Source organism: Citrus sinensis, chromosome 4, assembly GCF_022201045.2.
Source record: "Citrus sinensis cultivar Valencia sweet orange chromosome 4, DVS_A1.0, whole genome shotgun sequence".
Classification (NCBI taxonomy): Eukaryota; Viridiplantae; Streptophyta; class Magnoliopsida; order Sapindales; family Rutaceae; genus Citrus; species Citrus sinensis.
In genome coordinates this window covers 5,028,395-5,053,277 of record NC_068559.1, presented here as the reverse complement: position 1 = coordinate 5,053,277, position 24,883 = coordinate 5,028,395, and the positions used below count along the sequence as shown (strand labels likewise).

Sequence of the window (24,883 nt, the reverse complement as noted above, 5' to 3'; positions counted from 1 at the left end):
TCGTTAATGTGTAGCTAAATCTCGATGGTATCAATTTATGAAAACGTCACCGTCACACAGGTCGTTTCCGTACACACCGTCGAACTAATGAACCAAAAAACTTTCTTACAGAAACCCCAAAATCTCTTCTCTTGAGTTGGCTCATAGAAGAAAAAATATAATAATAATAATAATAATAATAATAGTAATGAAGTGCCAAAGATTTCTATCAGTCCCAATAATTGCTGTGTTTCTGCTGCTGGGTTTTGTATATTACATAACAATATTTATTTTTATTAAAGATTGGGCGGGTTTGCAAACATCAGCTGGATTATTAAACGCTTTGATCTTCACTTTGTTGCTTTGTCTTTGTGTCTTCTCTTTCTCTGTTGCTGTTGCCACTGACCCAGGTCACGTTCCTTCCGCTTACGTCCCTGATGTTGAAGATGATAGCGGTGGTGCCTCCTCTGATCAAGAACTCAAGAAAGCTGTAAGCCCCCATTTACTCATGTACCTACTTACATTTTGAATGTTTTAATTTTTTTTCCTTTCTTTTTTGTTCTTAGGTAAATATTTGGTGGCATGTTGTTTTAATTTTGAAAATGAAATGGTTGTACCTTGAGCAAATTGATTTTAAACATTTCACTTGCTGCAATCCTGGGAGTTTGATCATGACAAGATGCTTTCATTGAGATGTATGGAAGATGGTGTAAATTTAAGGGTACTTGTTAATTTGAATTTCTGATTAGACGAGGGCTTGCTGTTTGCATTTAGTTCAGGAGGGTCTCTTGTGTGACAGTAGTGCCTTATTTCGGTTTCGGTAACATGTGACCTATCTCACCTAAGTGAGGTGACCGTGATTATGTAATGCCGTAGCAAAAGAGAACAAGCTGATTACAAACAAGATATGACTAGCTCTCTTAAACAAATAAGATTAACCACTGGAAACACAGATAACTCTTACTAGCTGTGACTTCATACAAGTCAATAATCCTCAAATTTTTTGTAGTTGGAATCACAGAAATTGTGATGTCTGAGTAATGGTTTTTTCATTCAGTAATTTGCTAAATATATGCCAGTGCTCATATATGCTCCTTCTTGGTGATTATGATTAGTGATTTCTCTGAACGATGAATTGAATATGTGATGTTCTATTCCTGGTGGTATAATTTCACTTAGGCTGAAAGAAGGCAATGCGACAAGTGCTCTGCATATAAGCCCCCAAGGGCCCATCATTGCAAGGTCTGCAGAAGGTGTGTCTTGAGGATGGTAGGTCAGATTACATACTTTTCAATATGACTATTCTATGTACAAGCTTAAGTTTTACATCGATTCTTTCTAAAATTTGTTGCAGGATCATCATTGTCTGTGGATAAACAATTGTGTTGGACATTGGAACTATAAGGCCTTTTTCCTGCTTGTATTTTATGCTACCTCAGGCAGCATCTATTCCATGGTATGAATGAATTGGTTTGTTTCTTCTCATATTTGAGTATTACAAAGTTGCCTCAAGTCATGACCAGCTGTCTTGGCATGCTAGGTCATGATAATTACCTCTGCTTTTCACAAGAACTGGGATCTCGATGGAAGGGTTCCCCTAAAGACCTTTTATGTAAGTTGAAAACTCATCCAAAGCATTTTTGTTGAATTTATAAGTGTACTTCCTGGAGTATTCTAATACTCAAAAAGGTTAAAGGGTTGGTTTAGTCTTCTTTTTTTTTAATTGACATTTCTGAAAATTGGGCTGCACAGTTCCTTTCATTTACAGAGAAATTAGTTGGGTCGAAAAAAATCTTTGTATTTGACTATTTGTTGTTTCACATCCTGAAGATACAATGGTGGGGTGAAGAAAAACTATAAAAACAAGATAAGAATTCTTGTTCAAGTGGCTTTCGTTTCATTTGCTTAGCATTAAACAAAAAATTCTATGGACCGGTAGCTTTTACAGGGTCCATGGGTTGCATTTTGTCTATGGAGTGACCTTTTTCCATTATATGTGGTGTATTTGTTTTTCTGTTACCATCTAAATCAGGATTCTGCTGATTGATTGTTGTCATATTGTTTAAGTTGATAAGCTTCATGACATACAATCTCATTATATTTAAAATCTAGCTGTACTAAACTAGTTTTCCTCAGGTTTTTTGTGGAACAGTGATGCTTGCATTGTGCTTAATCCTTGGAACTCTCTTGGGTTGGCACATCTACCTCATCATTCATAATATGACAACAATAGAGGTAGATTTTGATTCTCAAAGTTGGATGCGGCTTGCATAGTTGTTCTTTAGTTATTTACAAGATCAAGATTTTTTTTCGGGCAGTATCATGAAGGAATACGAGCAGCATGGTTGGCTAAGAAATCTGGGCTGAGCTATCGACACCCATTTGATGTTGGTGTCTACAAAAACATTAGCTTGGTACTCTTTCTTTCTTTCTTTCTCTTTTCTCTCATATAGATTGGTAGTAAATTGTATCTACCATGTTTCAGTTATCATAATTTTCCCGTCTTTTTTATCAGGTTTTGGGTTCAAACATGCTGACTTGGTTATGTCCTACGGCCATAAGCCATCTCAAAGATGGAACTAGCTTTCCAACTGTACGCCATACTTCATAGAACATGTGCTGCCTTACGTCAAATACCATAGTTAGTGTCATCCAATGCCTGTAGAATGAATTCTCAATTTGCTAATCTCATCTCACTTCCCAAGGTTTCATTAAAACCAAAAGAAGCAACTAACCTAGCAAATCTCAGTTCTAGAAAAGCCGCAGGCAAGTCATACTCTGAATTTAGTCAAGCATAAGCTTTAACAACAACATTCATCGTGTGAGATTCCATTTTGCCTGATTATGTACCGTGTTTTCTGATTTGCTAGAATATTGGCCATGATATTTTCTTTCTTTCTTCCTCACACATGACAGATACAGAAATTTTAGAATTTATATTTTCGTGTACAGCTCATAGCATGTAATTTTCCTTCATGAAACTAATTTCTGTTACATTGCTGATTAAGAGCTTAGAATGCGTTTGCTGCAAGGTGATAACAGACAAGACGGTTTTCTACTTAATAATCTTTGATATATACGATTGCGATTTGAAAATAAGTGACTTGAATCATTAACATAGAGAATAGAATAAATGAATGATTGAAGGTGCTACAGATTAAATTTGTCCCGAGTGTTTTAATAAGAAAATTTGAAACAGCCAATAACACCAGGTGGGTCGACAAATTTTTAATATCATATTTCGTTCCTCATTTTTTTTTTTTTAGAAAAAGGAACCCAGGAAATTATTGTTGAAAAGTAAATATGATGTTTTCATACAGAAAGTGATTATTTGAGACCTCAATAAACCAAGATTAGTTAATTTATTCATCACAAGGTCGCATTTACCCGTCAAAATTGTGTTTTTCAGTGATTATTTAAATGACAACGTTATGAAATGTGGTATTAAAAATATGTCAAAAATCAATTGGTATAAACCATTTCTGGTAAGGATCAAAGTGCCACTTTCCTTTATCCATCTCAAATTGTAAAAGATATTTAAATCGGCTTTATATTTTTCGTAGGGGTGGACTAGGGATGGCAATGGGGTGGGGTGGCCTACCCCATTCCCTATCCCGTTAGAAATTTTTGACTCTATTCCCTAATAAATTTAGTAGGGTAGGAATGGGGGGAATGATTTCTCTATCCTCACTCCATTCTCCATTTATTTATTTTATAGTGGGTATAGATACATGATTTCAATAAGTTAAAAATTAGAGATTTAAAATAAAATCATCACCATATTATAAAGTATTTAAATTCTTTTTAAAAAATCTATAAAAGTTTGAAACAATATCTTAAAATGATATTAAAAGTGAAAAATATTTAAAGAGAGTAGCACTTTAAAAAAGAAAAGAAAATATAACAATGTTTTAGAGTTGAAAAATATTGTAGGGCTTTCTTTTATTCATGTCATGTTTATATTACATAAAAATTAAAAAATTATTAATTAACATTACAGTTGATAAAATAAAAATTATTAAATAAGAATTAAAAACATATTTATACATAATGGAGATTGGAGTGGGGGTGGGTGGGGAGTGCAAAACCAAACCCTACCCCATTAAGAATTTGAAGATTATTTTTCTCTCACTCCCCACCCAATTTCCTAGAAATTATTCAAAATTTTCCTTATTTGGGGTGGGACTCCATGGGGCTCCAAACCCGTGGAGGATTTTGCCATCCCTAGGGTGGGCACTAACTGTTTTGGTTCGATTTTGCTCCTGAACTAAATCAAAACCAATTGGAACCAAATCGGAATAATTAGGATCGTTTCGGTTTGCTTTAATACATGTACTAAAATTTTGATTTTTTTCACCTAAATCTTAAATTTTTTTCAATTTAATTCAATTTTAACCACTATAATTTATGGCTTATACAAAAAAATTAAAATAAAATAAATTTATAGTAAATAAATATCGTTGGTTATTAATAAATAATTTTTTTAATTTTAAATAATGAACTGATTGGTTCTTCGATTTGTGCAATTTTAAACCCCACAGAATAAAAATCAATCGATTCCTAAATTTTTGAACCGTTCAATTTTTCGTCTCAAAACCAAACTAAACTGAACAAATTAAAGACCTTTAGTTCGATTAGATTCAATGATGTTACTGAAGCAAATGCCCACCCCTAATTTCTTTTTTGTTTTTGAGCAATTGCAAGCCACAGTTACTTATCTTCATCAGCAAATTTCTAACGTCAACAGAACAATGACATATAATTTATAATCATTATTTGAGTTCCAAATGTTGGCAGGTTAGAGGACACCACTAATAAAATTCGCCAGTAAGTTAATCACACCTGGGCTGCATTATCTACAAATGGCATCTTTTGACAAGATTAGTGACACAATCAAGAAAGATTCACACTGGAAAATTCTGGGATGCGATCGAGATTCCATTGGGAAAATTAAAAATGTTAATTAAAGTGGTCAGATTCTATGTGCTTTTTGCTTAAGGTATCTATCAAAATTTGTTCGGCCGTCTTTTTGTTATCAATACTTAATCTGTGGATGACCTCGACCTTGGCGTTTATACGTTCTCATCGATGAAATAATCCACTTTTAGTCTGCTTAATCTTGAAATTCTAGTTATGCAATCTAAGAGGGGGTGAATTGAGATTATAAAAATATTCAATTCTAATGTAAAAACTCAATGCAAAACTAAAACGAATTTAAAATAATTAACAAATAAATTTATCACAATGTAAAAAGATAAGAAAAGAGAGATTTAAACACGGGGATTTTTATGTGGTTCGGCCAATCTCGCCTACGTCTACGCCTCCAAGCTTTCTGGGCTTGAGGATTCCACTAAGCAAGTCTTCAAGGCTTCAAATGCTTACACTTGACTTCTAAGGTGTCAATAAACCTTTACAACAAAATATTATTTCCAATCTCTTAACTCAAGTGTATGCCAACACTTACAATCACTCAATTTGATTTTAAAGAATGTTACAAAATAAATTTCTCTCACACAATGTGTTTGATTACAAATGAAGATTCAAAGTGTGAGTAAATGAGATGAATACAAGAATTTAAGGCTCAATGAATGTTGTTTGCTCAAGACTTTGCTCAATAATAATTGTTGGAATAATTAAAGTCTGAATTTGATTGAGTTTATTTATAGTTGGAGCTGAAAACTAGTCGTTATTGACTTTCTGCTCACTGTCGGATTGCCGTTTAACTAGATGTCGGATCGCCATTTGACTGGTCAATGTGACAGTTGTGCTGAATTTTTAAATTATCGGATCGCCGTTAGTGTCCAGAGACTAATCTTCAATTTTGTTCGATGTCGGCGAGCCGTTATCAAGATGTTGGATCGCTGTTAGCTACAGTAACTGCTACAGTGAACTATTTTTATAAAATTACAGTTTGACCTCAAAACGTTATAAAACTGGTCAATTAGGTCTATTTTCAGGATTTGAAGCAATACTTGTTATTATAAAAAATCTCAAAGCTTTTTCAATTGAAACCATTAACATGAGAATAACTAAAAATATTTTCATAGAATATAAAGCCTTTATAAAGTGAGAATGATGATTTAAAAGTATATGAAAACTATTTTGAGCTTTTAAAAGATTAATAAATCTTAATCAAGTTTGTTATCATCAAAATCAATAATAAAGAAATATTTATGTTAATAAATTTATGATTAAGCATTTGAAGCTCGTCGCCACTTAGGCTTTAGCCTAATGATGAACTACTACTTTCAAAGTTAAAAAGGACTATGAGGGTAGTGGTTCGAGTCTTTATAGGCTCAACCTCCTTCAATTAAGTATAAAATTGTGTGGAGTTAATTTGTAAGTCTTTTTCTCTTGCGAAATGCGAGTGGAGCAAAGACATCCATCGTCTAGGCTTTGCAATTTGGCCCGACTGACCCAACCCTAATTTTTAGGGATTTGACCCGAATTTTCAAGTCTCGGGTCGGGCTCGGGCCAAAATTTTTAAGACCGAATAAATTTCGGATCAGGATCGGGTTGGCTTAAGCTGACCGGATCCTATTTGAAAAAAAAACTAACACAAGTTTTACACACACACACATCATAACATCACACACACACACACACACACAACACAGATCACATCTGCATCACACACACGCACACTTCACTCTAAACCATAAATCACATTCACCATATACACTTACACAAATTCACAAAAACCCTAAGTCAGCCACTCAGCCGCCGTCCTATTAGCCAGCATCATGACCGCCCGCCGCATGCCAGCCAATCAGCCATTTGTCTCGTTGTTGCGTGCTGCCTGCAACTTATTCTAGCTTCAATCGCAATCAGTTGCGCGACGGCATGACGTGAACCGGCCGCCCTTTGTCACCGTCCTGCCGCGTCCACCTGGCAGCCAATGCACACGTTTAGCTGCTACACACACGTTCTGCGACTTATGCCGCCAGCATTAGCTATTTAGCTTTGGTAATTTTAATTTCATAAATATTAATTAATGTTTTTCATTTAAGCTTATAATTGAATCTATAACTTAATAATTTTAGCTAAATATATTCATGTTAATTAATTAATTATGTAGTTACTATAAATATTATATTGTGGCTACATATAAGGCTATATATATGGTTTATTTACTTATTATGTTATAATTGTAAATTAAGTTTAATTATATCTTAAGTTTATAATTTCATAAATATTAATTAATTTTTTTCATTTAAGCTTATAAATTTATTTATAATTTTACCTAATTATATTCATAATGATTATGTAGTTACTATAAATATTATATTTTAGCTAAATATAGCCTTATATAAGATTGTAAATATTAATTATTATCTTGTAATTGTAAATTAAGTTTAATCATATTTGAGTTTATAAATTAACTTAAAATTTATAAGTTCATTCATATTTTAAGTCTATAAATTAATTGCAACTTGTTACACATTTAATTTAGGTCATTATGTCAAATTCACGTGAGAATTTTCATGTTGGCGAAGAGAATTTGAATGAAGTTGAAGGAGTTGAAGAGGCATCCCGTAGTGATGATGGGGTACAACAAAGTAGTAATAAAAAAAAAGCAAGGTGTGCGAGAACCTTCTTATGTTTGGGGACACTTCACCAAGGTAACCATTAATGGTGAATTGAAGGCGAAATGTAATCATTGTCAAGCTAAGTTGGTAGCATTTGGTCATAATGGAACCTCCCATTTGGATAGACATTTGAAAAGACCATGTAAGGCAAAGGGTATTCCCTCAGTTTTTGATAGTTTACAAAAAACTCTTAGCGTGACAAGGCAAGATGATGGAACAAGTTGTATTAAGATGAGAGAATTTGATCCAATTGTTGCTCGGCAAAAGATAGCAACCTTGGTTGTAAAGCATGAGCTACCACTTAATTTTGTGAAATATGATGCATTTAGGGATTTGATGTCTTATGCCAACCCTTTGGTGAAGAATTTGGGTAGAAACACTTTAAAGAGTGAGATTTTTAAATTGTATCAAGCTGAAAAAGCAAAAGTAATGGCTTTGTTGAAGAATAATGATAATAGTGTGGCAATTACTACATACATGTGGACTGCAAGTAATCAAAAGAAGGGGTACGTGGTTGTTACAGGACATTTTGTGGACAAGTCTTGACGGTTACAAACTTGAATTTTAAGGTATTTTTCTTATTAATTGATATTTATTTTAATTCAATTTAATTAGTTCTCAAATTTAGATTTTTGGTGATGAATAGGTTCATATATTTGCAAAGTCGATATTATGTTTACTTATTTCTAATTCAATTTAATTAATTCTAAAATTTAGTTTTTTGGTAATGAATATGTTCATATATTTGCCGGCTCCACATACTGCTGAATTTCTTTCTGAAGCATTTTTTAAATGTATGTTGGATTGGAATGTGGATAGAAGGATATCAGTTGTAACTTTATATAATTGTTCCACCAATGATGCTATGGTTGATAGGTTAATGAGATTGATTCCAGTTGATTCTATGTTAATGGGTGGGAATTTTTTTCATATGAGGTGTGTGGCTCATATTTTAAACTTAATTGTAAAGGAGGGGATGAGAGTGATTGAGGAGTGGATTAAAAAGATTAAGGATAGTGTGGCTTATTGGATGTGCACACCAAAGAGGGTAGAAATTTTTGAGATGGCTGCGCGGCAATTACAAGTTAAGTGTGAGAAAAAGTTGGTATTTGATTGTGTAACTAGATGGAATTCTACATATGTTATGCTTGATGTTGCTGTGATATATAAAATAGTCTTTTCTAGACTGCAGTAGCGCGACAAACATTACACCTCTTTGCCAACATATAAGGAATAAAAAATGGCTGAAAAGATGTTGGAATAGTTACTGCCATTTTACTCGATGACAAAGTTATTTTCAGGTAATCAATATCCCACATCTAATCTTTTTTTTTTTTTTCTAATGATATGTGAAATGAAGATTAATTTGGATGAATGGGAACTTTCTGATGTGCATGTGGTTAGATAAATGGCTGGTCAAATGATTATGAAATTTGATAAATATTGGGCCCAAATTCATGGGATTTTGGTGATGGCGGTTATTCTTGATCTGAGGTTTAAGATGCAATTTGTTAATTATTTTTTTCCACAACTTTATGGTAAAGGTGCTGCAAATGAGATTCAAAGGGTACGCAATTTAAGTAACAATTTGGTTAAGTTTTATGAAGGTAAGAATGAGAATGTGAGTGATGCGATTGTTAGTGAATCTTCTTCGGTTGATGTTCGTTTTAATTTTAATGTAGGAATTGGCTGTAAATATTTGATATAAGTAAGTTTGAGGCATTTGTAAGCCAAAATAGTGAGACCATGGTATCGAAGTTCGACCTTGAGAAGTATTTAGAAGAGCATTTAATCAAATCCACTCCGGACTTTGATATTCCGAATTGGTGGAAGGTGAACCAAGGCAAATACCCTATTTTGGCTCAAATGGCCAAGGATGTCTTAGCCGTTCCCGTGACAATCGTTGCCTCTGAATCTGCGTTTAGCATTGGAGGTAGAGTCTTGACTCCACATCAGAGTAGACTTCATCCTACGACATTGGAAGCGCTTATGTGCACTCAAGATTGGCTATGGGCAAACTCCAAAGGTATGAATACAAATAATGTACAAATATTTAAATAATTGATTTAGTAATAATTTTAAAAACTTAAATTATTTTCTCACTTTCTTTTTCCTTTTTTTTTAACAGGTAAAATTCTCGAAAGTAAAATTTTTAGTGGAGAGGAATTTGTGGATGAAGATGAAAGCGGCCCGCAAGTGTTGGAGTGGTACTTTTTTTTTTTTTAATGTTTGGTTGTGGAATTGAATTATGAGTTTTTATTTGTATAAGACATTTTTTTTAATGTTGGGTTGTGGAACTAAATTATGTGTTTTTATTTGTATAAGACATGAGTTTTTTATTTTTTATTTTTTATGTTGGGTTGTTGAATTGAATTGTGTATGGCTAAAATCGTTGTGGAATTACATTGTGTGTTTTTAATTTAATTGCATTGTGTGTTTTTCATGTTGGATTTTGGAATTGATTTGTGTGTGGGGTTGAAATGATTGTGGAATTGAATTGTGTTTGAAATGGTTGAAATGGTTGTGGAATTGGTTGTGGAAATTGAATTTGAATTGTGGGGTTGAAAATTATTTCGGTAGGGTCGGGTTGGGCCCAACCCGACGTTGACCCGATTCGGGTCGAGCCTGACCCGACCCTAACTATAAAGTGTTCGGGTTTGGGTATGTACTTTATAAAATTAATGTAATAACGTATATCTCTCGTCTGTAATTTTTTCTCCCTTACGAGATATAATAATGTAAATTCCTTGTCTGTAAGTCTTTCTCCCTTACAAAATGCGAGTGGAGCTCGTCTATAATGGTTATATGTATGGACATGTATATTATAGAATTAATGTAATAATATAAGTCCCAAGACATCCCTGGTCTGTGAAGGTCATATGTCTGGGCATATACTTTATAAAATTAATGTAATAATGTAAGTCCAAAGTTATACATTTGATTGTAAATATCAGTGTAAAGTTTGCTCTAATAGCAGTTGTAAATATATGTGTAATATAATAATTTGATGTGTAATCAATATTAAAAAAAAAAAGGCATTTGAAGCTCGTTACAAAGAATCCACAAAGCTTGGGTTTTGCTCATATTTTAATGTATGATAATAGAATGCGGTAACAACATTTGGGTATTCTCTTTTTTTTTTTTAATATTGATTATATATCAAATTACTATATTACACAGATATTTACAATTGCCATTATAACAGACATTACCCTGATATTTACAATCAGATATACATAACTGTGACTTATATTATTACATTAAATCTATGAAGTATATGTCCAGACAAATAACTCTCACAGACGAGAGGTATCTCTGCTCCACTCGTATTTCGCAAGAAAGAAAGACTTACAAATAAACTTCACACAATCATGTATAATGCTTAATTGAGAGAGTTTTTGAGTCCATGAGAATTCAAACTCTTACCCTCACAATCCTTCTTAACTGTGAGAGTAGAGGTTCACCGCTTCCCAAAAGGCCCATTGGCGACATTTGGGTATTAAAAAAAAAGCATTTGAAGCTCATCACAAAGAATCTACAAAGCTTGTGTTTTGCTCATATTTTAATATATGATAAAAGAATGCAGTAACAATATTTGGGTCCAGAATTTTTGTCAAAATTACGTACAACCATTATATTTACGACACGGTCCAAAATTTTAAAAATGAACATTACGGAGTAGATTCAATATGAACAACATGAATGTTACCAATGGGCTTGCAAAAATCAAGTTTAATATTGCGAATAAGCACACAATGATCGATTAATTAGAGAGCCTCGTTAAACGAAAGCATTTAAAACTTTGCTATTTTGTCTCCCTTTTAGGGTTTACCCAAAATGATCAATTATATTAGCAATCACTTCTATAAATCAAATGTCTTTGAAATTATTAGTAAGACGAAAGAGAATAGATCAATTGATTTGAATGTTGATGAAAGAGAATAGATCAAGATCTCAAATTGATTTATATATATATATATATATGTATTGACAAAAAAAAAAATTACAAAAGAAAATGATTGGCCTTCTTCTTCTTGTTGTTTTTGATGGATCTAGTCAAATTTCAAGTAAGGAAAAAATTGAGATGCATGCACGCACATGTGTGGGGTTTATGTATGGGTGTGTCAAAATCATGCAACGTGACGTGCGGATAAGCATTAGTTTTTATAATTATATGTATGAAATAATAATAATATATAGCATGCATGATTGATACAGAAGCAAGATCTTATAATAATAATATTTTTTTTTTCTTATTTTTCGTCAAAAATAATTTGATAATGCCGGATGAAAGAAAGGAGACGAGTTATATGACCCACGAGTGACAAGTTGGAGAAACGGGTGCATGTTTTAATTGTGGATGTTAATTATATGAGAGAATGAATCATTTGTTAATAGGAAAAAAAGAAAATAATTCATATATAATTTCATTACGGTACTCAAGTTATTGGATATCGATTGAAACCTGGATGTAGTCAAATGAAAGACGATAGCATAGGCAGATTAACTTGAGATATGATGTAATATATATCGATTTAATTTGTAAGAATATAGGAATATCAATGACAAGGATATTTTCCTTGATCTAATGATTTAGAGTCGGTTAGGTAGATAACTAAGATTTTTTTTTTTGTTTTGACCACGAGGTATCCTAGGGAGGGCCCCAACTGTGGGAGACACCTTTAAACTCGTATTACAACCCAGACTAGAAGTCTCCGCTCGAACCGAGAGGCACAAGTTCTCCCAACAAAGACGACTTCTCTGCGACTCGAACTGGGGAGCAAACCCAGTCAAGCTACTTAAGGGGACTCCATTACCAGTGGAACCAACACTTTGTTGGTAGGTAGATAACTAAGATAAGTATGTATAGATGTGGCAAATGGATCATGTCGTGCAGGCTCAGCTTAAGATATATATAACTCCTTAAGAAGTTAACTCAACACGTTTCAGATCGATCTTAAACTTTACAAATTAAAATAACAAAAAAAATCCTTCCAAGAGAACTAAATTATTACTAAAAATAATATTTTTGAATCATTGGGACCATGTGGATATAGATATTTCAAGATTGAATGTAGACACGAAAGCACACCGAAGATTGAATGTAGACATACATGTCATTCTTATCCATGGATGGAATTTGGAAGCATTTCCTGGCAACAACACATGTGCTTTTCTATTGATTCCCCATGTCCGAAAGCAAAGCAATCAATGCAAATACGCGGTGGATCGCCAGTGAAATGACATCCTCCTCAATTCGGGCTTGTAGACAAAAAAACTTATTAGTTATTATATCTGTTTCATTGAGGCCGAATCTGTCCCATAGGCCATAGCATGCCCCATTTTTCAGATTTCCAAGAATTATTGGATAAGAATTAATAATTAATTAATTAATTACTTACGTTTATATCTTAAACAAAACTTGTTTGTTATATTCGACTCATGTGAACGTACGTTTGATTCGTGATCTACACATGACTTATTTTTCGCAAATATAAAAAAATGTCAAGAGTATGAAAAATTATAACTTACCGAATCTGTCCCATAGCATGCCCCATTTTTCAGATTTCCAATAATTATTGGATAAGAATTAATAATTAATTAATTACTTACGTTTATATCTTAAACAAAACTTGTTTGTTATATTCGACTCATGTGAACGTACGTTTGATTCATTATCTACACATGATTTATTTTTCTCAAATATAAAAAAAAAATGTCAAGAGTATGAAAGATTATAACTTGAAATACATACCTGTAAACGTGTTGTCAATGTGTCATCACTGATATGAACATTATTTCTTCTTTTTATTTTTTTAAAGGCTCTGGTTATGTTGGAGTTCATCTATGGTGGAACACGAATCTCAATTACACACGCAAAGTGATAAATAGTAAAAAATTCATTATAATTAATTATTTATTATTTATCACTTTACGTGTGTGTCTGAGATTCGTGTTCCACTGTAGGTGAACTCCAACGTAACCGAACCCTTTTTTAAAAAATAGAAAGTGAGAAAATTTTAAGCTAATCTTATAGTCTTTACTTGTTGAAGATTTGAAGATCTAAACTCGGTGTGGTGACTGGACAATAATATAAATCACTCGGTCTATTTTGTTTATTTACTTATTGTCATGACCCAACCCAGACCTGACAAGATATTGTCCGCTTTGGGCCTTAACAAGGCCCGCACGGATTTGTTCTTGGGGCGCCCATACACCCCAAAACGCGTCTTGCCAATTAAGGTGTTGATCACCCCTTATAAACCCAGCATCTCTCCCGTGCTTTGCCGATGTAGGATTCGCCTAGGGTGTTACACTTATTTTTTAGGAAAGGCTAATTAGATGTTGAATTCATATGATGTAAATTAACTTATGATAAACATACATTATCGGTCCATATACAACTAGAATTAATTAATCATTATCGTTAAACCAATTGTAGCCAAAACATATGTATAATAATTGACTTATGATAAATTTATATTATTGGACCACATACAAGTAGAATTAATTAATTATTATTGTTAAACTAATTGCAGCCAAAATATATGTATAATAATTGATCTGTAACGCTGGCCCTTGTCACATACGCCAAAAGTCTAAGAAATTCTTGCTTCGTTTTGTCGTTTTGGAAAATAATTGTCACATACGCCAAAAGTCTAAGAAATTCTTCCTTCGTTTTGTCTTTTTGGAAAATAATTTATGTTGGTCCCCGATCCACATCCCAGGCCAATTCAACCATAACCACGTGTTTTTTTTTTTTTTTAATTATTTTCTTCCTTAAAATTGAAGTCAATTTAGAGAATTTTTTTCCTTTTAATAAGGTACAATTCATCAAATATATTTACAATCTGAATTTAATTGAAATTCGCTCAGATAACATCGGCTCTACTCACAAACTGACGTACGGAAGAAAAATCAACTCTCGCCCAATTATATAATTAGAATGAGAATGAGAGTCCTATACTAAAACCTAAATTCTCAAATTAAATTTGTAGTCAATTTAGATTTAAGTAAAGATAATTAAAATTTAACAGGCGTGCTGTGAAAAAAATTATAGTTTTGATTAGTTGTCTATTATGACCTTGCTTGTGTTCCTTAAGTAATAATGCACCCCCACTCACAAAGTAGTTTTTAAATTTGGCATAGGTTAGAAGATTCATAAATAGTCGAGCATATAATTATTATCAATTATCTTCTGTATATATTACTACTAGAAAATAGAACCGCACTTCGCGCGGCTTTAAAAAAAATAATTTAATATTATCTTTTTTTTTATTTTACACTTAATGAAACTGATAAAAAATATGAATTAATTTTTTTTAAAGATGACGCAGCCTTATAAAACCAATGTTATTTAGGAAAGTTAATTATTTTTTTGTTAACTTTAAAAATATATATTAATGTGTATAATTAAGTGTACACAACATTTTCATCAATAAAAATTATGTTCACACTAATCAATTATCCATTCTTTTTGGTATTAACAGACTCCCACATCATACAAAGTCTAACCCTTATCATCCAACTATCTTTATCATTGTTTAACTCATGAGGAAAAGAGTACTCGATGAAGCACACAATACTAAAAATTCAAATAAGTCAAAAAATAAAAATACAAAAATATTTCTAAAGAGGATCTTGGTTAAATAATAAAAAAAACCAAAACATAACAATTCTTAAATACTTAATGTTTATAGAGTTTGAAGAAGCCAAAAGACACTAAACAAACGATTGCATAATTAAATATGAGATTATGACATTAAAATTAGGCTCTAGTGGCATTGGTGAGGGAAGATGAAGGAACCTTCCTTCATATATTAATTAGTTTATGTATTTTAAACCACTAAAGTTTAGTTGTTGGCTTAATAAAATAAATGAATGTTTCAAAACTTATAATTAATTATTATTAATGGTTACATATTGTTGAATTTAAATAGAAAGAGGAAGACACATGTAATCTTTTGTAATCTACTAATTATTTTCTATTTTTAATATTTTGTAATGTAATTATTTTTTAATCTCAACTAATATATTAGATAATAGAGAATATAAAAAGATGAGAAATAATAATGCCACAAATCTTAACTACTTAATATTTATAGAGTTTGAAGAAAAGGTACTAAACAAAAGGTTGCATAATTAAATATGAGATTATGACATTGAAATTATACCCTAATGGCATTGTTGAGGGAAGATGAAAGAACCTTCATTCCTATATTAATTAATTGATGTATTTAAGCCACTAAAATTTAATTGTTGGCATAATCAAATAAATAAATGTTTCAAGACTTATAATTAATTATTATTAATGGTTACATATTATTGAATTTAAATAGAAAGAGGAAGAGACATGTAATTTTTTGTAATCTAATAATTATTTTTTATTTTTAATATTTTGTAATGTAATTATTTTTGTAATCTCAACTAATTTATTAGATAATAGAGAATACAAGAAGGTGAGAAATAGTGATGCCACATCACCTCCTCTAGTCCCAGCTTTATATATATACTAGAAAATAGAATCGTGCTTCACGCGGCTTTAAAAAAAAATTTAGTATTATCAATTTTTCTTACTTTGCACTTAATGAAACTGATAAAAAATATGAATTGATTTTTTTTAAGATGAGACAACCTTATAAAAAACAAAAAAAACTATTAGCCAGCAATACAAATAAAGAAGCAACGTAAGATAAAAAATAAAATGAGAGAATATATTATAGAGTGATTTTATTTATTCCAATTGTGTGTGTACAAAATAAAAAGATGAGCTCTCATTTTATAGTTACATAATCACTCCATGAAATTAATGAAAAATTATGGATCATAATTCCTTGTGAGATAGTGGGAGTTATAGGGAAGTTAAAAGTTGCTAATGAGAGATAGTGAGGAGACTAAAAAATATATGTTATGAACATCTACATTTATTTTAATAAATTCATAACACTCCCCCTTGGATGTTCATTACAAAGAATATGCCTCATTAAAATCTTTACATAATTGTTATTGTGTAATAATAATCAAATTAATTATGAGAAGATGAAAAGTCAAATTTAAAAGAAAATTTCTCTATTTATTAGATAATAGAGAATATACAAAGATGAGAAATGGTGATGCCACATCACATCCTTAAGTCTCAACTTTATATAGATACTAGAAAATAGAACCATGTTTCACGCGACTTTGAAAAAAGAATTTAGTATTATCCTTTTTTCTTACTTTACACTTGATGAAACTGATAAAAAATATGAATTATTTTTTTTTAAGATGAGACAACCTTATAAAAAACAAAAAAAAGCTATTAGCCAGCAATACAAATAAAGAAGCAACGCAAGATAAAAAATAAAATGAGAGAATATATTATAGAGTGATTTTATTCATTTCAATTGTGTGTGTACAAAACAAAAAGATGAGCTCTCATTTTATAGTTACATAATCACTCCATGAAATTAATGAAAAATTATGAATCATAATTTCTTGTGAGATAGTGGAAGTTATAGAGAAGCTAAAGGTTGCTAATGAGAGATAGTGTGGAGACTAACAGATATATATTATGAACATCTACATTTATTTTAATAAATTCATAATACTCCCCCTTGGATGTTCATTACAAAGAATATGCCTCATTAAAATCTTTACATAATTGTTATTGTGTAATAATAATCAAATTAATTATGAGAAGATGAAAAGCCAAATTTAAAAGAAAATTTATCTATTTATTAGATAATATAAAATATACAAAGATGAGAAATAGTGATGCCACATCACCTCCTCAAGTCCCAACTTTATATATATATATATATAAATATAGATATAGATATAGATTGCTTAATTTTAATCTAATATGTTCATTGCGTTTGAAATTACTTAATTTTGATATTTTGGTTACATCTTTATTCACTGATCGTATTTATAAAATTGTAAAATGGTCTATATATTAAAGCTGAGTTTAAAAATTTAATTTGTTGGGACGGTTGCAAGATTGTTGGTTGACATTAAGGATGACAAAAAAAAAAATTTCTAAATCGTGTTGGCCGATAAATTTCTCTTCAACAAACGAGAAAGAATCATATAAGCTGAGGAGTCAATAATATTTTACCGTTTGGTCAAGTAGTGGGTCATATTATGAGACGTATAATTGCTTTTTAATATGAAGTTGTGGTGGGTCTCAATGCGAGACCTATTTATGATCCTACATTAGAATCACTGCTTTGCTCCAAGTGGCAAAGTAACATTGGCAAAAAGGAGCAACTCTAAATACAACTAATTAATACATATGTATGAGATATGTAGTTGAAATTTTTATTAACCACTAATTGCATGTTGAATTTTTAAAATAAATACATACATATTATAACATCATTTATTTATTGTATGACTGATATATCTCTTCACGAAAGAGTAACAAATCACACTCTTCTCTTCAATTATTATTTTTCCATCATTTAACTATAATACCAAGGGAGTGGTAGCCCAATCCTCAAAATGCTTGAGAGAAGATTACTTGTATGAATAGACTTTTGAACTAATTTTAGATTGTGATATATCCATAGAAAATTCCTAATAAATTTCAAATTGTATATAAGATCGGTGTAATAAGTTCCAAAAAACTTCAATTGTAAGTGATGAACCGTCCTTTTAATCCTTATAATTTGAGTCAATTACCTAATAATTAGTCTTTATATGCTTGAAAAATATGAAAAAAAAAACATTTATGTTACTTTCTTAGGATGGATTGAACCGGAATATAACTTTTCAAGGGTTAGGGGTGTTTTAGAGTTTTCCTTAAATATTTGTCATATTTGACTACTCTGCCGCAGTATAATCTCGGCACAAAATAAGAATATATATTTTACAGAAATGATTACGACAAGTTGTGGTAAGCAACGTAATCACATTAAGATTCACATGAAACAAGCAACAGTTTGCAAAAGAAACATTATTTTTTTTAATATATATATATATATATATATATATATATATATAAATTCCTGCTATAAGTAAGCCTCAGCAATGAGCATGCACGCAGTTACACACTCGCATTAAAAGCAAATACACAATCATTTCTCTCTGCGACACTTCCACGGTCAGGTCCTCACATACACTTCCATTCAGAGAAAGCTCCATCTCTCTCTCTCGATACTGTCGTGAAACAAAGGTTCATTTGCTCTTTTCCACGGACCTTTCTTTTTTTCTCGTTTCCCGAACCCCGCAGCTTTTTGTCATATTATTGTTGTATTCAACTATGTGTTTGTTTTCCGATTGGCTGATCAGAAAGCTTTAGGAAAATGAAATGAAAGAAAAATATGAAATTCAGTTATTTCCTGTTTCTGTTTCTGCTTCTTGGAATCTTTTCGTTAGCAGAAAGAAACCAAATTCTGTCACTCATAAGTTTGTTTGTTTTTTTGTTTGTTTGCCAAGAAAATGAAGAAAAAAGAGATTTTCCCATTACCGTGTCACATGTTTTCTGTGGCATGCATGGTATGGGAAGACAGTTTTTCAGCATTTATTAGTGGTTACATTAGTCTGCCTTTCAGTTCAATAACTGTCCATAAATAACTTAATATTTTTAGTCATTTTAGCTGGCCTAATATAATGTTGCCATTTGCTACGCCAGTTCTCTTATTATTATATTTTTTTTTTCAATTTTCTGTTCATTTAAGTATGCAAATTATTGTTTTCTACTTTGTTTCAATTGGGTACCTTTGTGTGATTTTTTTCTTCTTTTTCTGGGGTTAATTTTGGATATTTTTGTTGTGTTTAGGGAATTGTTGTAGAGAAGGAAGGATTAAGAGAAGATGAAGAACTCAGTTTCGGATCACAGTTTCTACATTGAGAGTGACGAAGAAGAAGATGAAGAGAAGGTGTTTGATGTAAATGGAGGCGAAGAAGATCAAGAAGAAAATGATGGAAATGATTCTGATTCTTCAGCCGAAAATCAGCAGCAGACTCATCCAGGTTCTTACAACACTTCTTGGCCTCAAAGTTACAGGTACAGGGAAAAAAAAAACAAAAGATTATCTTGGAAGATTCCTTTTGTGTCAATTGGATGTAGATTTTGGATTCTCTGATGCAATTTTCTGTTTACAATCCTTGGCCTTCGGGTTAAAATCTGAGTATATATTCTTAGAACTTGCCTTACTTGAATGTCCTGGGGATTTCTCATTCTGATGGGACAAGTGGAGATTTAAAAAAAGGTGTAATGTCCCAACTTAGTCTCCGGTAGTGAGATGAACGTAAAAGTGTCAATCACCCGTAATTGCAGGCTATTCAATGTTTTATTTTTATTTTGTTTGGTGTTGGAGATTAAATTTGGAATACTATATAAAGGAATCCAAGAAGAATGTATGGTGGCTTTGACTGGTTTTCCATAGAGGGAAAAGGAGTATTGAGAGTGGTGGTCAAGCTACTTTACTTGGAAATTGATATTTATTTGTGATTTTGCAAGCCAAAGTTGTAAAAGTTGTAGCAGTAGTCAAAAAGGCTACAGTTCTGTCCACCCCAATTTTAATGGAGAGCAAAAGATGATGTTCTATTTGTGTTCTCTAATGACTTGATGATTCAACTTTCTGCAATAGGCCATTAGTTTACTAGCAAAATTTCAATGATTAGAGTATCTACCACCCAGTTTTGTTTCACAAATTTTGCGTCTTTTGAAGATCTTGATTAACCTGCCAAATGATAATGCATGATGGATGAGGATTATGAGAAACTTTATTGATTTTGTAACAGTGTTATTTGTCTTATGGTGTACTGTTTTTTGAAACCAGCTCTTCATACTTAACACATTTGATTTGATGATTCAGGCAGTCTATTGATCTTTATAGTAGTGTCCCATCTCCAAGTCTTACCTTTTTGGGCACTCCTTCACTGTCAAGATTAAGCAGTTCCTTTCTTTCCTCATCGCTGACAAGAAGGCATACTCCTGAATCATTAGCTGCCACGACGAAACCTCTGCTACCAACAGTAGCATATGAACAACCCCAGCAACAAAGGCGTAGTTCTCATACTTTGCTTCCTCCTTTTCCATCAAGGAGATCTTCTCTAATCAAGGATTCAAAATCATCCCGTGTCTCACATGAACACCCAATTTCACGCCAGAGCTCATATGCACAAGCTCTGCTTAATGGTTAGTCCTATAACACTAACTCATTCGTTTTATTTATCTATCATATGGCTAGTTTTAAATGATTATTTCATACAGAATGGTGATTTGAACTGTTATTTATAGGATTAAAGTGTTTCATTATTATCCATTTTAATAACTCAAGGCTTTAGATTGTATAGTTTACGGTTATCAAAAGTGTATGTTAGCTGCCAGCTGGTGCCTTAGGACAATTATAGCCACCGATCTGAACCCAATTCCATCCCATTGTAGGACCACATATGTCAATCATTTAGTGTTATATGTGCAGGACACATATTCGAATTGCTTGCAGGTCTTTGTCAACATCCTTGTCCCACATGGCCTGAAATAACCATTTAGTTGTTCTTATTATTAATATTTTTTAAGTGTCTTCTTGATTCATCTGAAGTCACTTACATGTCTCAGCGTCTGTTTTCAGGAGTAAATTATCATCTGGGTTGTGCTTAGTATCTGTAAACAACCAAAACTATATTCAAATTTGATAGAGAAATTAATTGTTTTTGTAAGTTACAATCTGCGTATACGTGTTTGTCTTGTTGACTTTGTCTGTAGTTTACCAATGTCTTTCTCGTCCAGACACTGAAACAGTCATGGCTATGTTTTTGCATGGACTATGATGGAGGGGCCTATCCTTATTGCACATGGTGCACAAGCAAGATCAACTAAACAGCAAGAATATGGTTGTTGATAAGCTGTTATAGCTATTATGTGTCAAATTTGTTCTATTGTACACCTACTATTTCTCTAACTGTAGTTTCCTTTTCTTTCTATTTTCCCGATATATTCCCATAAAACTATTGCTAAACTCTAAGCTCAAAACTGATTAAGTCAATAGGAGATAGTTCTGTAGATTTGTTATAAACAAGATATGAGAACATGCAACATTTTTTTTTTCAGATAAAAAAATTTTGCGAAATCTAATTGAACTGGCTTGAACTAAAACAATACAGGCATGAATGTTCTATGTGGAGTTGGAATTCTATCTACACCATATGCAGCTAAAGAAGGAGGATGGTTTGGACTTTTGATTTTGGTTGCATTTGGAGTGCTTTCTTTCTACACTGGAATACTTTTGCGTCGCTGCCTGGATAGTGAACCTGGGCTGGAGACTTACCCAGATATAGGCCAAGCTGCATTTGGTACGGCAGGGAGAATAGCCGTTTCAGTAATACTATATGCGGAACTCTATGTAAGTACAGCAGGCTTGTCTTAGTGAGTATATCTTCTTGTTAACTCATAGTTTAGGTGAGAAAAACTGACAAGGTGGATTCCAGTTAGATCCCAGCCAGTTGTCCTTGGGTCCCATATGTTTGTTGTCTTGTCTGAGCCTCAATTTGTCTCTGTGAGTAGTCTTCATTTGAAGTTATTCACGTAAGTAATGACCAACCAAAATTTTCCTTCTCTACACTGCATTATTGAATGAATAAAATACTCAATTCTTTAATCTTTATGTTATCTTTTGGTCAAATTTATTGAACTTTGCACTTAAATTTATTCACTTCATTTCCAACTTGTTTTAAATACATCTTTTGGAGGGATTTTTTTATAGAATTTATAGAACTTTCTGAAGGAATGCTGGCAATTTATGATTTTACCAATAAAATGTCTCATTTTACAAAATTAAGAAGGATCACTATGTAACACAGCAGTGATGTCTAAACTACATTCTGAATAGATTTTTTATTTTCAAAACTTAAGTTATCCAGTCACTTATATTGCTTTGAGGCATTACAGAACAATTCTTCAATAGATTTTTTTCACAGGCTTGCTGTATTGAATACATAATTTTGGAGAGTGATAACCTATCGTCACTATTCCCGAATGCACATTTAAGTTTTGGTGGATTTTATCTAAATTCACATCATTTGTTCGCCTTGATGACTACCCTCGCTGTTCTTCCTACTTGTTGGCTAAGAGACCTCACAGTTCTTAGTTACATATCTGGTAAGTATTCTGATAAACTTATCATTTTGTGTGAACTTGGAATATTAGTGATTGAAGTCCAATTAGTTACTATTTAAACTACTTGGCTATCAAGTATATTAAGATTTTTGCACTATCCAAGTTCATCATGTTGTGTAAAATGTTCTGTATTTTGGGACCAAAATTAAGACATCTCAGTCGTTAATGGAATACCAAAAGGCACTTAAATTTAAGGATTCACTCTGGTAATTCAAGATTAATTGAAGCTAAAAATAACCAAAGTGTTAAACATTTAATTTGGAGTGACACTGTTTTATTTTTACTTTTGTGAATGGCAAGACATAGGAGTTAACCGAATCATGGTGGGCTCGTGCCAGGTGGTCCTGTTTACAGAATATTAATTTGTGCTTTTCTCTGTTTCCAGCCGGTGGAGTTATTGCATCAATCTTAGTGGTCCTCTGCTTGTTCTGGGTTGGTCTGGTAGATCAGGTCAACATTCATAGCAAAGGAACACCGCTGAACCTAGCTACTCTTCCTGTCGCTATTGGTCTCTACGGTTACTGCTACTCTGGACATGCTGTTTTCCCAAACATCTATACTTCAATGGCACAACCTAACCAATTTCCGAAGGTCCTTATTACATGGTAAATAGAAAATGATCGAATTTCTGTTCTTATCATATAGTTCTAACGATTTCAATGAGATTCCAACCGTTCCCCACTAGTTCAATGTATTAATTTGTAATTGTACGTTCCTAATTTCACTTGAAACTGCTGTTGTAAATGCAGTTTTCTTATTTGTACGGCAATGTATGCTGGAGTTGCTTATATGGGGTACACAATGTTTGGAGAATCAACGTTGTCGCAGTTCACCCTTAACATGCCGCAAGATTTGGTTGCCACAAAAATTGCCGTTTGGACTACGGTATGCTCATGAATCATTTGCATGAACATCTTTAAATGATCTGCGATTGCAGCATTTACTGAATGTTATGCTTTCTGTTGTCTTTTTTCTTTACTTTTACATCGATCATTTTTCATCCACAGATACTCAGAGCTGTTATGAGCATGTTTTGAATATTCTATTTAGTCATAACTCTGCAAATTGGTTCCTATAAGCTTATAACCTGTACAAACCATTTGTTCTTTTGCAGGTGGTCAACCCATTTACCAAATATCCTTTTTTTCTAAAATAAAATAAAAGACATTAAAATCCCCTCAGTGGGAACATTTATGTTGTTTCTTACTTTACATTCAGAAATTTGTCCAAAAGATGATATTTTTCTTAATCAGAAGTACATATGCATTAACCATTTCTCCGGTGGCAATGAGTCTAGAAGAGTTGATACCATCAAACCATCTCAAGTCTCACATTTACGCTATCTGCATTAGAACCGCACTGGTGATCTCAACCTTGCTTGTTGGCCTTGCCATCCCCTTTTTCGGTAAGTCTCTCTTGCTATACTATCAGATCTTCATTTAAACTCTCCGACATTTTTCTGCTTGATCGCCAAGAAATGACAGCAGCATTACAAACTGTGTTAATTTTGTTATCATTTCAGGCCTGGTAATGTCACTAATCGGATCTTTACTCACAATGCTCGTGGTAAGTTATCATTTCCCATTTCAGTCATTCAACTTCGTCTACTAGTACTAATTCGAAGACTTGACTAAACATAATGCTAACACCAATAATTTATATACATATGTGCAGACCTTGATACTTCCTTGCCTTTGTTTTCTGAGCATCCTAAGGGGCAAAGCAACCCGGTTACAAGTATGAACATTAGACAAAAATTTCTATGTCATGTGAGATAATACGCATACAAACACTTGATGCTTACAGTTACTACTTTTTGCTGTAGGTTGCTCTTTGTGTTATAATCATTGTGGCAGGGGTTGTATCGTCAGCGATTGGATCTTATTCGGCCATTTTAAAAATTGTTGAGAGTTTGAGCAGCTGATGATAATAATCACATTTTGGGAAATTTTGCAGCTGATGATAATAATCACATTTTGGGAAATTTTGTCAACAATATTGAGAATGTTACATTCTTCTGTAGAATAGATTGTGAGGGGGTAAAAGAATCATTTATGTCGTCAGTTTTAAACTTTGATTCAATTTTGGATTTTTTCATCCCCACTTTGGTGGTGTTTTCATATATGATTTTAAATTTTTGAATGTTGCAAACATAATTATTTTTCCAAAATAAAAATTATATTACAAAAAAGAAAATTCAAACAAC

The 24,883-nt window shown here is 32.3% G+C and overlaps 3 protein-coding genes across 4 annotated transcripts; all 3 read left to right on the top strand.

The window, feature by feature from the left end:
- Positions 1-31: 31 nt before the first annotated feature.
- LOC102623189 (probable protein S-acyltransferase 15) lies at positions 32-3,045 on the top strand. The gene is made up of 7 exons (XM_006485547.4): positions 32-469; positions 1,159-1,248; positions 1,334-1,435; positions 1,520-1,591; positions 2,116-2,214; positions 2,298-2,393; positions 2,495-3,045. The coding sequence occupies exons 1-7, from the start codon at positions 188-190 to the stop codon at positions 2,588-2,590; spliced, it is 837 nt and encodes a 278-aa protein (XP_006485610.1). The 5' UTR covers positions 32-187; the 3' UTR covers positions 2,591-3,045.
- A 4,439-nt stretch (positions 3,046-7,484) lies between these two features.
- On the top strand, positions 7,485-8,114 carry LOC107177929 (zinc finger BED domain-containing protein DAYSLEEPER-like). Its single transcript, XM_015532506.1, has one exon. It carries the CDS (start codon positions 7,485-7,487, stop codon positions 8,112-8,114), a length of 630 nt encoding a protein of 209 aa, XP_015387992.1.
- Positions 8,115-18,559: 10,445 nt separating this feature from the next.
- LOC102623467 (amino acid transporter AVT1C) lies at positions 18,560-24,819 on the top strand. 2 transcript variants are annotated; one of them, XM_052440052.1, is made up of 13 exons: positions 18,560-18,726; positions 19,333-19,560; positions 20,375-20,697; positions 21,666-21,904; positions 22,479-22,659; positions 23,063-23,282; positions 23,427-23,562; positions 23,792-23,815; positions 23,941-24,082; positions 24,200-24,243; positions 24,352-24,414; positions 24,503-24,630; positions 24,667-24,819. In XM_052440052.1, the coding sequence occupies exons 2-12, from the start codon at positions 19,367-19,369 to the stop codon at positions 24,599-24,601; spliced, it is 1,665 nt and encodes a 554-aa protein (XP_052296012.1). In that variant the 5' UTR covers positions 18,560-18,726; positions 19,333-19,366; the 3' UTR covers positions 24,602-24,630; positions 24,667-24,819. The 2 variants fall into 2 exon arrangements, with proteins under 2 accessions (XP_052296012.1, XP_052296011.1); XM_052440051.1 differs by having other exon boundaries at positions 24,503-24,819.
- Positions 24,820-24,883: the final 64 nt, after the last annotated feature.

Excerpts from the sequence above, each read along its gene's own strand:
- LOC102623189 (XM_006485547.4), top strand. The coding sequence starts at position 188 with ATGAAGTGCCAAAGATTTCTATCAGTCCCAATAATTGCTGTGTTTCTG. Across the intron at positions 1,436-1,519 it reads CAGGCAGCATCTATTCCATG|GTCATGATAATTACCTCTGC; the intron begins GTATGAATGAAT and ends TTGGCATGCTAG. Across the intron at positions 1,592-2,115 it reads TTCCCCTAAAGACCTTTTAT|GTTTTTTGTGGAACAGTGAT; the intron begins GTAAGTTGAAAA and ends AGTTTTCCTCAG.
- LOC107177929 (XM_015532506.1), top strand. The coding sequence starts at position 7,485 with ATGAAGTTGAAGGAGTTGAAGAGGCATCCCGTAGTGATGATGGGGTAC.
- LOC102623467 (XM_052440052.1), top strand. The coding sequence starts at position 19,367 with ATGAAGAACTCAGTTTCGGATCACAGTTTCTACATTGAGAGTGACGAA. Across the intron at positions 20,698-21,665 it reads TGCACAAGCTCTGCTTAATG|GCATGAATGTTCTATGTGGA; the intron begins GTTAGTCCTATA and ends AAAACAATACAG. Across the intron at positions 23,563-23,791 it reads AAATTGCCGTTTGGACTACG|GTGGTCAACCCATTTACCAA; the intron begins GTATGCTCATGA and ends GTTCTTTTGCAG.